Source organism: Empidonax traillii, unplaced genomic scaffold (genome assembly GCF_003031625.1).
Source record: "Empidonax traillii isolate 1590-97213 ecotype Southwest subspecies unplaced genomic scaffold, ASM303162v1 scaffold334:size599637, whole genome shotgun sequence".
In the NCBI taxonomy this organism is placed as follows: domain Eukaryota; kingdom Metazoa; phylum Chordata; class Aves; order Passeriformes; family Tyrannidae; genus Empidonax; species Empidonax traillii.
The window spans coordinates 223,442-235,663 of NW_020955527.1; the positions used below are offsets into that span (position 1 = coordinate 223,442).

Here is a 12,222-nt window from a genome sequence, read left to right on the forward strand (position 1 = left end):
ATGGTGCCTCTGGCCCTCACTAAGCCTCCAAGTTAACCACACTTGAAGGGATGGGTTATGTCATGCCACGACTTAGCTTGTGTGAAGAGCAATCAGATACTGCAGAGGGGCCTCCCGGCTGGGCAGGGTGCTGTGTGTTACCTGGGCATTACAGCAAGAGAGAAATACACCCGGGGGGGGGGGGGGGGTAACAAACAAAAAAACAAACAAAAAAACCCCACCAAAAACAGCACATCTGGCTTTAGAAGAAAATCTGGAAAAATTAACCTTCTGAGAACTTCCACGAGGGAGAGCAAATAATCAGGATAATCAGCAAGGAAGCCCGTCTCTGAACCCCCCACTCCCGCGGGGGCTGGGACAAGCAGAGCACTCATCAAATTACAGAGATCAGTCATCCTAAACCCTCGCTCTCAAGTGACAGGAGAAGCACTGAAACACTCCGCAAAGCTGCCCAGAAGGGGACGGGGAGGAAAAGCCTTTACAGCATCCTCCAGCCGCTGCCTGCCTGGGGCTGGGCTGGGGCTCTCGGGGCAGGCCTGGCTTGGCTCTGGGGCTCAGCAGAGGCTGCGGCTGTCGGGGCAGGGCTGGCCGGGCGCGGGGCCTCTCTCAGGGCAGGGCTGGCCGGGTGCCCGGGGCTCCGCAGCACCGCGGCTGCTGCCGCGCTGAGGAGCTGCCCCGGCGGTCCCCGAGTGCCACCATGCCAGCCCAGCAGAAGAAGCTGATCTTCTGCACCGCGGGGATGCTGAGCCTCGCCTGCGCGCTGGGCACGGCGGCGGCCATCGGTACCCAGCTCTGGGTGAGGGGCACGATCCTCTGCACCACCGGAGCGCTGCTCGTCAACGCCACCGGCGCGGAGCTGCACAAGTTCATCGGCGAGATCCAGTACGGACTCTTCTCCGGGCAGCGTGTGCGGCAGTGCGGGCTCGGGGGGAGACCCTTTCAGTTTTCATGTGAGTAGCGATGGCGTTTGAGTTGTTTGCGGCGCACTGCTGACAGCTGGGGCGGCGGGAGAGGGCTGCCCGCTCGGACACTGAGCCCAGCAACGCGGGACGTGCCAAAGCAGCGCTGCCCTTACAGCGCTCTGGTCCTCAGAGTCAAGTAACTTATTCTCTGATACCAGTAAGGCCTGGCTAATGTCTTCAAGAATCTACATTGCACTTACACAGATATCCACATTTCAAAATATTTTATAATAATACTTTAGGGGAAAAAAGAACATTTGGGGGTTTTAATTAACCTCTGTCATCTTTTTTTCTGTCAACATTTCGCCCTCTGTGCTGTCAAGAAGAACGAACTAAACCAGCAGGAATGTAATAAACGAGCTGGGGCACCGGCTGCTCTGGAGAAACAAAGCAGCCCCAAAGTTCTCAGTCTGCAGCACTAATTGGAAGGGCTGGGGGAGGCTGGCTGACCTGGTACCTGACACACACAATGTCATCAAAGCGTTAGCAATGGCTTTGCTTTATGTTCAAAAGCTATTTGTCTTCAAGGATAAAATCGATAAAATCAATAAAATTATCAAGTGAGACATTTGTATCCAGCAGCACGTGGAACAAACAGTAACAAACAGCTCGTTGCTGTGTGCAGAACGTGTTGGCCAAAGTTACTGCAGCAGACAGCTTATGAGCCTTCCACAGGACTGGCAAACTGCTCACGCCAGTGATTGAATGCAAGGGAAGGCTACCAGGTTAGGTATCAGAAATTATTCACTACATAACAGTTTGCCAAAGTAGTAGACCAAGTTAATTTAATATTATATTAAGGTTTGCTCTCTCTAAATTCCATCACTAGTCTGTTTACTCGTTGAAGTTCCCCCTCGATCGCTTTGTGTGCCATCACTGTGTGCAAACATTTCACCCTGAGTGAATTTTCAGAGAGGTTTGTCCAATCCCAAGGGATTGGGAGACTGTTGTGACCCAGGGCTGGCCCAGCCACCAGCAGCACTGGGGCTGACATTCCTCAGGGCTCAGTCAGTGGCAGCTGGAAGGGGGCAAGCTGCAGCCTTTACCTCAGAGAGCACTTAATGCCACACGCTGATCCCGCTCCCTGGAGCTGCAGCAGCCCCATCCCATCACACTGGTGCCTCAGGAGCACTCCAGAAAGCAGGACAAACGTATACAATACATAGCCATAGCTCAATGCCCTCACTGCACTTAAGCATGTCTGAGGAGAACAGAAAATAGGCTAAGTGATTTACTTCTATGCTTGTTCCCATTAAATGCTCCCCTCTGACCACTATATCTCTTTTAATTGTAATATGAATTTGCTCTGCCAGCAAACCCAGTTCAGCTGGGGAAAGCTTCTGCTCCATTTGTTCCTGCTCATTCCCATCAGTTTCTGGGTCAGCAGTTCATTTTCTAAAGGTTGCTGCCACACACACCACACACAGGTTCGTACAGTACAGTGAAAGAGTGTTTGCCTTTCAAGACAACATTGCTGCTAGAATTAATTTTTCCTGCTATGTCACATATAAAATTTTAATGACAAACAGCTATAGATGCAGGTGTTTCTAGATTTATTGTTCCCCCATCCCCAAAGAGGAGTGGATGGCCAAGCCCATAACACTGGGGGGTGAGAGCCCTCTAGGCCACCTCTCAGGGCAGGCCTGTCTCCACAAATACAGGTTTCCACTCTCTTTCCCCAAAATATACTGTTCATGTTAAGGACAAAATGCCACCTCCAGGAAGGGGAGGAGAGGCTTCGCCCGAAGCTGATCTTTCTTTCCTGACTAGTCTATGCTTCCGAGTTTTACAGAACATTTCTGCCTCAAAACATCCATGAAAACCCATTTCTAGTTAATAGCTTCTTTGTTGAACTTAGAAGAGCAGAATTAAAACAACTACCACAAACTAGCAGGAACCCCCAGCCTGATTTCAGAGACAACTTTGCCTAATGTACATAACAATGTTGTGTTTGTTTTGTTTTCAGTTTTTCCAGATTTGCTCAAAATTATCCCTGCAAGTATCCACGTTAGTGTCATTCTCTTCTGCACGGTCCTGGTCATCTTTGCTCTGGTGGGAGCAGGGTTCTTCATGTTCAATGCTTTTGGCAGCCCCTACGAAACGCTGCATGGCCCTGTTGGGCTGTACCTCTGGAGCTTCATTGCCTGTGAGTATCAGCAGCCCTGTCCTGCCAGGCTGACTGCTCTGAATGTGCTGCTCACAGGGACCCATCTATTGATACAGGAGGGTGTGGGAAGGACTATGGCTGCACTGACTCTAAACCGGCAGAGTCAAGCCAGGCAGGAAAGTGGGAGACTCTGCTGCTTCAGATCTTGTGTTTTCCAAATTGTAATTAAAAGATAAAATGGGGAAAATCCCCCACAAGGGTAGGTGGCAGGATGGAAATAGTCAAGCTGCTGCAGAAAGGCCCACAACTCCAGGGACACAGGGGTGGTACTGCATCAATGAAACCCAACACAGTCAAAACCAGGAACCAGGTAAAAAACAATCAAAAAATGTCAGTGATGTAACTGCTCCCACAACAGGAGGGCTCCAGATGGCATAAGAGAGGTCACCCCTTAGAGCAACACGGCCTTCCCAAGGACTGATGTGCTGAACAGCAGAGAGGGAGGGGCTGGCAGCAGCTCCCTGGGAGGGTGGGCTCTGAGAGCTCCTGCCAGCAGGGACAACAGAGCATCCCTGTCCCTCTGCCACACGGGAGGGTGACACCCACTCTCCAGGCTGCTGCCTTGGCTGACGAGCAGGTTTGCCCTGACTTTACAAGGTAGTATATGTTGCAATCATAACTTAAGAAAGGACTTCAGTATTTATCTTTAGACGTGCAGACAGCTCCATTAAGCTCAACGGCACAATCAGGGGCTTAAAGTTGGACATGAGCACAGATATTTTGCTGGCTCAGGGCGTTAAAGCAGCCGTGCTAAATATTGCTGGTCCCGAGCCAAATTCAATTAGAAAAGCTTACCAATTTCAATAGCCATTGGCTTGGATTCCAAACACAGTCCCTGTTAAAGCTAAGTTACAGTGGCCATAAAAACACTCTCCATGTGGTATTTGGCTGTGGCACACGTCACACGCCATGACTGAGGGGTTGCCAAGGTGATGAGCGTGTCCCTCCTCCCTTGCAGGTTCCTGCGGTTGCCTCATCATGATTCTCTTCTCCTCAGAGGTGAAGATTCATCACCTCTCAGAGAAGATCGCTAATTTCAAGGAGGGAACCTTTATATTCAAGACTCACAGTGAACAATTTGCAAATTCCTTCTGGACCATCCTGGTTTGCTCTCTGGTGCACTTCCTCAATGCCCTGCTAATCCGATTTGCTGGGTTTGAATTTCCCTTTTCAAAACCAAAAGATTCAGGGAGGATCACAGGAGCAGTTGACCTGATGTATTAGAATTACAGGATTTAACATTTCAAGTAAAGAGATTTGTCACTACTACGTCAACAACCACCAGGTGTACCAGCTTGTAAACAATTAGCTCTGAAGAAGGTAAAACAAAAGAGAAGATTTCAAATAAGCATCCTTATGGTGTATACAATGAACAGAAGAAGATGTGCTGAATAGTAATGTCTGGATGGAAATGCCCTCTTTCTTGGGGTAAGGCCTTATTAAGACATTTGCCTTTTTTTCCAGTAAACTATTTGAAAAGTAACTGGTATGAAGAAAACTAGAAATCTCAGTAGCATTGCACAGGACCTGGAAAGCCCAGGTTGAGTTGCAGTAGAGACTCACACTCACCAGCAGCAGCTCTGCCTTTCAGCCCTGGTGAAAACGTGGACACGGCTGTGACCATGTCAGGGAGTAAGGACACCCAGCAAGGGACAGGACAAGGCCACCCCTCAGGCTCCAGCTCACACATGCAGTGCTCAGGAGGAACAGGTGCTACAGCGAGTGCTGGGAGGGTAAAACCCAAACACCGGCACCCACCACCAGCACTTTGACCTGGCATCGAACGCATGGCAACCACACTGTTTCTCTCCATAAAGCTCTCTTTTGGGGTTTCAGTTTTAACAAACCAAACTGTGCTCTGAGCTCGAAGTCCCAGGAGCTCCTGTTACCCCCACGGTTGCTGCAGCTCAGTGACAAAGCTGTCACCGCAGAGCAGCACTCGGGAAATGTGCTGCATGCTCCTGCTTGCCTCAGGGAGGCAGCCAGGCTTGGCACTGCCAAACACCCCCTCTACAGTTCATCAGACAAAAGGCATTTAGGCACCTTCACCTCCCATTGTTCCCTCCCAGAGCTCCCAAGAGCCCTGCCTGGAGAGCAGCCTTGCAAACTCTCATCAAACAATAACAATAAACCAAGTCAAAACCTTTGGAAAGGGCAGCAATAACACAACAGACAGGCTCCCTGGCACACTGCAGCTCAGCAGGGACTAAGGAAGGAACACGGCAAGGTCTGGTGCAGGAAGCCAGCCAGCCAGCCAGACACAGCAGCCCTCACACCCTTAGACATCTCCAGGTCTCTTCAAGCAACAGACCGTCCCACAGGGACATCAGAGCCAGCCCAGCTCCCGACAGGCTGAGACAGAAGCAAAGACTACCCCACGGAATTACCTGGGTGCCTTGGAGACGAGATGCTCCTCAGAAGACACAGAAACAGCACTCCGAGCAAACACGGAGAAACAGCGCCTTCCCCAGCCACCTGTTTATCTGCGGGGACTGTCCCCAGCTGTGGGTGAGGAGCAATCCCGCCTGGCTGCAGCTGAGGAGCGATCCCACCCAGTCCCCCAGGTGCAAAACGGGCCCATTTACCAGATCTCTGAGCCCTCTGCACTTCGGGCACTCCCAGCCCACGAGGCCTCATTCCCTTTGATGCCTTTTTTTTAGGCTTCTACAGTGGATGGCAGAACATTGCTGAATTCTTGTCAAGATTTGTCAGTTGCATCCCCACTACCCAACCCTTTCCCAAGGCAGCTCTGCCCTCTGCTTCTCCACGGATTTTGGCGATGTGTAAGGGCTGCTGCAAGTCCCCACGACACCGAGATTTTTTCATAGTTTTCTTCTTAATCCATATGCATATTCTTCCTAACACTAATATGTGTTCTTAATACATTTGTATTGCATCTCCTGGTATTGTTTACTACACAGCAAGCCCAAACCCGTCCCTTTGCTGTGCAGGCAAGAGCAGCCCCGACCTGGGGTCCGGTGTCCTCGCCGGCGTCACTCAGCCCGGCTCCACCGGCCCCGCATCCCGCCCCGCTCCCGAGCATCAGCACAGCTCTATTTACGTTCATATCCAGTTCCTAAGGAAATCGACTTCTTACGAGCAAAATAAAGTTGTGACAATATTTGAGTGTTTGACTGGCAGAACTGACAGAGGCACGGCCGCCCAGCATGAACGCTGGGGGAACCCCAGCAGGGACACCGGGCCCTCCGTCATCCATGAAAATGCCCCTGGAAAATAGCCCCGCTCCCGACCCGCTTTGGAAAACACCCTGTCTCCTGCTCCATGCTGGAAAATACCCACCCTCCTGCACCCCGCTCCTGCCTCCGCCCGCAGCCCCCCCGAGCAGCCCCCGCTGCGCCATCCCCCCTGCTCTGCTGGCATTAAACATTGATGCTGCCGGCATTAAACATTGATGCTGCCGGCATTAAACATCGATGCTGCCGGCATTAAACATCGATGCTGCCGGCACAGCGCGCACACCGGACGGGCTCTGCTGGCGGTTCGCGGCCCTCGAGTCCCGCAGGGGTGGGCAGGGGGTCGGTGACGCTCGGTCGGGGGGTCAGGGAGCCGCTCCCCCAGCAGCCTCAGTGCTCCCATCCCGCTCCATCGCCGGGAGCATCGGCCGGAGCGCGGAGGCTGCGATGGGTGACCGAGGGGCTGAGCAGGAGGCTGCGATGGGTGACCGAGGGGCTGAGCAGGAGGCTGCGATGAGTGACCGAGGGGCTGAGCAGGAGGCTGCGATGGGTGACCGAGGGGCTGAGCAGGAGGCTGCGAGGGGTGACCGAGGGGCTGAGCAGGAGGCTGCGAGGGGTGGCCCGGGGACTGAACACACCGCGCCGACGGAGCTGGAGGAGATCATCAGCAGAATCTCTGATCTGAACAAATGGAGAGAAATCTTTAGTTTCCGTGGGTAAGATTTTTATTCTGGTTCTTTATCACATTTTTAAAATTTCGGGTTGTTATTTAACGTAATTTGTAAAGTTATGTTTTATTACAAAACTTACGTGCCAGTGACAAAAGGTCCTTGTGTACTCCTCAATACAAGTGCTACAGCTCTTACTCTTCCTTTGTTCTGGTGTTCTCTTCTGGCTTGTCTCTGGGTTCTCCATATGCTGGCAATGCCTCTGTTGGTTTTTTTAAATTGTGTTTTATTTTACCTTTTCAGCTTGGAAATCAACAACACAGTTCATCAGGTAACTCTTCTCCAAAGGTACCATTTGGTGTTTGGTGGGTTTTGGGCTGTCCTGCCGGGTTGGCACACTGAGGAGGTCACCTGCAGCCCAGGTCTCTATGGAGAGTCATTTCTCATGCTGCTCCTTTGAGAAACAGACGTTTTCTTCAGGTATTCTGAAAGAAAGTCTTCCTGATTAAAATCAAAGGGGCAGAGCAGTCCAACACAAATTAACCTTTCTGTCTAAAACTAATGATTTCTACACTCAGTTTTGGAACGCAGTGAAAAGGTATAAGCAGCTAACATCTCCCCAATGCAAGTATTTGGAAAACTTGCTGTGCCCTTAGATTGGCAGGCACTGAAGGTATTCTCTGTAATTTAGACAAACACAGTGTTACTCCCTGCTCCAGTCAGTAGCTGGTAGGGATGCGTTGGGAATGCCCGACAGCAGCTGGAAGTCAAGGGCACCCGTGTTCCAGGGCAGCTCGTGTGTCTCCCCTCCCCACCACCAGCCTACAGCCTGGCACTGCCCCCCGGGAATACTGGGGGAACTCTGAGTGCACGGGAGCAGCAGCCCTGGCCTGATGCATCGTCTGCTCCTCTCCCTGCAGCGAGGCCGGGGCAGAGCTGGCCATGGACCACCCCGAGCTGGGGAGCCCCCCTCGACCATCCCCCAGCCCCTCCTGCTCCCTCCGGGCACGGGCGGCCGCCCCCTCTCCCCGGACACGGCGATGGTGAGCTGCCTGCTGAATTAAGCATGAGCTGTAATTGAATCTCCTGGAGAGAAAGAGTCTTGGGAACCTTTCCTGGCTCGGGCAGGCTGTGGGCTGCAGCCTGCTATCCCCTGAACTATGGGATGAGGATGCAGCCTGCTATCCCCTGAACTATGGGATGGGGCTGCAGCCTGCTATCCCCTGAACTATGGGATGGGGCTGCAGCCTGCTATCCCCTGAACTATGGGATGGGGCTGCATTATTTATGGGACTCTTAACTAACATGGCTGCAACACAACCCCTAAGCTGATCCACAATAATTCTCATGAGAGAACCAGTTAAATGACAACGGGAAATGTTTACCTGCACTTTGGGGCCTCCCTGCAAACAGCCTCAGATGGGAGCCAGGATCATAGAATCGTTTGGGTTGCAAAAGGCTTTTTACACCATCAGTGAGGGATTTCCGCTCCTGTCGAGTGCCTGAGGGTGCTGCTCTGGGTGCCGCTGTCAGGCAGCTCTGAAATTGTTCAGGTGATGACGGTGCAGGTCTTCCCTAAAAAATGCACTGTACCCCGACAGAGGTTATTACACATTGTGACCAAGCTTCACTGGAGCACCCAAGTACTGAGTGAAGTCCCTGACTGAGCCCAAACATCACCTTTGCCCTGAAGTTGTGAGGCCTGACAGTGTGGCAGTGCCGTGGACACACTGCACCTGCACCTCAAGACCTCCTGACATTCCAGGTCATCCCCCATGCTGGGACCTGACCCCTCCTCTGGCTCCTCCTCGGCAGGGGCTGCAGCAGCTGCTGTTTGGGGACACAACCCCGCTGTTCAGCTGGGAGTGGGTGGCAGCACACTTCAGGTTCCGCCAGCCACACTCCGACCTGGCCTACGCGCTGGAGGCAGGAAAGGTAAAGTGGCACACAGCAACTGGCACCGGCTCCTCGCTGTCTCAGACACGCACAGGGGACAGCAGCCAGCGCTGGGAGCCTCAGCAGCACACACCCCATCACCCCACATGCCCTGCCCTCCTGCCAGGCCCAGCGTTCCCCACCGGGCTGGGTGCAGGGGCTGCAGCCACAGCCCCCTCCACAGCTGGAGCCTTTGGCACGAGGCTGGAGGGGGGTGGCTGCCCTGGAGGCAGCTGCTGGCTGCAGGACAGACTGTGATACCCCTCTGGGAGGTGGTCACAGGGGAGGAATCAGGAGAGGCAGCAGGTTGCACAAAGAAGCAGGACTTTCCTGTTTTTTTCTGAGAACTAGACTTACCTAATTCTTCCTGCCCCACCTAGACATCTAACAGGTGAAGTCACCTACGCTGTCATTTACTGAAAGAGTGGGGTTTTTTTCTTCTTCCTTATTTACTATCACAACACTGCACCCAAAAAAGCAGAAGCCCAAGATAAACACTCAAATTGTAAATCTCCTAAATCCCCTGGAAGCTGAAACACCGGGTACAACCGCAGGCACCGCTCCCTGCATTCCAAGGCTCTGTGCTCCCAGAAGGGACCACAGCCCTGACCCTGAACACAGCAGGGTGCAGGCACAGGCACCCCTGTGCACAGCCTCACATCAGCCCCAGGATGCTTTGGGTTGCCTGGCTCTTTGTTGTGAGACTAGAGGGGAGAAAAAACAAACTGTGGGGCTTCCAAGCACACACAGTGTCCGGAGCTGGGTGACATTCCCTGGGGCTGAGCACTATGAGGGAGGGAAGGAGGGAGGAAAGGAGGGAAGGAAGGAGGGAGGGAGGGAGGGAGGGAGGGCACCCACAGGACCCCTGCTGTCACCAGCACACAGCCAGGCCATTCCACAGCTTCTTCTCCATGAGGGCTTCCTGTTTTCCTGCTGGCCAGGGACTGCTGGGAATGGCATGTGCTCCTCAGACTTGGGGATTCGTCTTTCTGTCCCTAGGGGGGAACAAGAGCTGTTCTGATGGCTGTACAAGCACACATCATCACATATCTGCTCTTCACAAGAGACACAGAACATACTCACCTGGAAAGGTAAGATGCTGAGCCTTCCCGTGGGACACTCAGGAATTATTTCCATGCATTGTTTGGACTCAGGCAGACCAGCTCCTGGGTTCAATCAAACCAGACCCAGCTTCAGGTGTGCAGCTACAGGTGAGGATTTGTACCGAGGGAGAAGCCTTGGTTGATCCCTGTTTGGGATGGTGGTGTGTCCCCCCAGCCCCGGTGCCGTGGTCACAGCCCCGGTGTTCCCGCGGCGCAGGCTGTGCCGGATCGGGCAGCGGGAGCAGGGACAGGCGCTGGCCGTGGCCCTGGCAGAGACCCTGTGGGCAGCAGGAGGAGGTGGCAGAGCCGTCGTGTGCCTCATCAGCACAGCTGGCACCGTGATGCCACGCACAGGCTGCAGAGCAGACACCTTCACCGAGAGAGTGAGTATGGAAAGGACTGCACACGGAGCGTTCCTAAAGACACCTCTGGCCTGGAATGTAGGATCTCCTAAACCTGCCCCCTCACCTATGGTGCACCAAAGTGGTGAGCCCCCAGACCCAGGTCCCAGCACAGCCCAAGACACATCCACATCACCACAGGGGCTGCTGCTCCCCTTCATCAAAGGCCGGTCTTCCTCCTCCTGCAAAAACAAGAATCCAGTTAATGTGAAACTACTCCCAACTCCCTGCACAGAGCCAGACCCTGGGGCTGGGCAAGGGGCAGAACAGACCCCTGCACTGTTCTTTCACTTGGCTAAAAGAACCACGGGATTCAAAAGCTCAGCTTTTTTACATAATTCACGTCTCCTTTACATCACCTTCCCCGTGCTTGTGCCTGACAGATCCGGCTGTTTGAGTTCTCAGAGAAAGCTGCAGCTCAGGAGTTCATCTCCGACCACATAAACTGTGTAAGTGGGGATATTTGCTCTGTCCAAGTTATTTTCTTGCTGAATTACATCTTATTTCCTATTCAAATCAGACCTTTTGAAGGCAAGTGCCACCATCAGCAGAATGCGGTGTTAACATACAGTAAAGTTCATGGATCTTCCTTTGGGAAGAGATCTTGCTCCCACTAAAAGTCTTGGGACTTTACCCACTATTCCAGCTCTCTCAGCCCACAAACACTGGGCAAATGGGACAGCATTTTGTGTTTCACTGGAATACAAGATGTGATTCCTTGCAGCCTCAGCAAAGATTTGTGGAAAAAAATGTACAAAACCCATTTAGACAATAAGTGGAAGTTTCTTTTTTTACCTGATCCTATTCAACAAAATTAATTATAAAATCTTCCTGGTATAATACCTTACTCATCTGGCTCAACACACTCACCCAAGACTGTATTGAAGCAGATTAATTGCTTTAATTAAATGTGATTTACTGGCCATAATTCCTTCCCTGTGATCCCTTATTTCTTTTTCCAGTTCAAATGTGAAGGAAGCCATGGAGTGATCCTATTCTTATACAGTTTACTTTTCTCTAGGACACTTGAAAGGTATATTTCACTTTTAAAATATTCTCATCTAGTTTGGTTACATCTTCTAAAATGGTTTTTCCTTTCCTCCCTTTCCCATCAGCCGGGCAAGGTCGTGCAGCGTCATTTCCAGCACCAGCCTGGCACTGCCCTGATGTTCTCTGTTCGGCCATACAGGGTCCAGGAGGATTTGGGTGACACAGCTCCTCTGCTGAGCGTCAGTTCTGGAAATGTCACCTGCACAGAGGTAGGATCAGCCACGTTTCCCACATTGGATTTAGGAAAAAAATTCTCTGTTCTTAATCCAAAGAAAAAAAGCATGAAAATTTGCAAAAATATTTTGCAAATTTTAATCACGGCTGCGCATGCAAAAAACAGACCATGATAACGCTGATGATAACAATAATACTAAAAAAGGCACCCGCAGCCTGGCGTTGCCCCGGTAGTGACAGGCACGACAGAGCCGGGAGTGGGAGCCCACCTGCAAAGCGCGTTCGCTGCGGTCCCCGGGGGTGACCCGGGCTGTGTCCCCGCAGGCCGTGCTCAGCCTCCTCCTGACGGGACGGGCGAGCACCCCGGAGCTCGGCGGAGGGGCCGGGGGGGCCCGGGGGCAGCGGGGCCCTGTGGGCTTCCTGCGCTGGGAGCGGCAGGTGAGAGCGGGACGGCCGGGGCAGGGGGGACAGCCCAGGGCAGGGGGGACAGCCCAGGGCAGGGGCGACAGCCCAGGGCAGGGGGGACAGCCCAGGGCAGGGGGGACAGCCAGGGCAGCGGGACCGAGCT

At 52.8% G+C, this 12,222-nt stretch overlaps 2 protein-coding genes across 3 annotated transcripts in view; both read left to right on the forward strand.

Annotated features, from left to right (window-relative positions):
- Window positions 1-697: 697 nt before the first annotated feature.
- CLRN1 (clarin 1) lies at window positions 698-4,691 on the forward strand. Of its 2 annotated transcripts, none has more exons than XM_027891905.1 (3): window positions 698-950; window positions 2,929-3,126; window positions 4,067-4,691. In XM_027891905.1, exons 1-3 carry the CDS (start codon window positions 698-700, stop codon window positions 4,351-4,353), a joined length of 738 nt encoding a protein of 245 aa, XP_027747706.1. In that variant the 3' UTR covers window positions 4,354-4,691. The 2 variants fall into 2 exon arrangements, with proteins under 2 accessions (XP_027747706.1, XP_027747707.1); XM_027891906.1 differs by having other exon boundaries at window positions 2,929-3,108; window positions 4,088-4,691.
- Window positions 4,692-8,547: 3,856 nt separating this feature from the next.
- MINDY4B (MINDY family member 4B) overlaps window positions 8,548-12,222 on the forward strand; it is a 6,424-nt gene continuing 2,749 nt past the window's right edge. Inside the window, exons 1-7 of the mRNA XM_027891913.1 lie at window positions 8,548-8,634; window positions 8,807-8,926; window positions 9,926-10,017; window positions 10,247-10,412; window positions 11,393-11,463; window positions 11,620-11,689; window positions 11,979-12,092. Coding sequence (XP_027747714.1) covers window positions 8,548-8,634; window positions 8,807-8,926; window positions 9,926-10,017; window positions 10,247-10,412; window positions 11,393-11,463; window positions 11,620-11,689; window positions 11,979-12,092 — 720 coding nt within the window. The remainder of the gene's footprint in view (window positions 8,635-8,806; window positions 8,927-9,925; window positions 10,018-10,246; window positions 10,413-11,392; window positions 11,464-11,619; window positions 11,690-11,978; window positions 12,093-12,222) is intronic.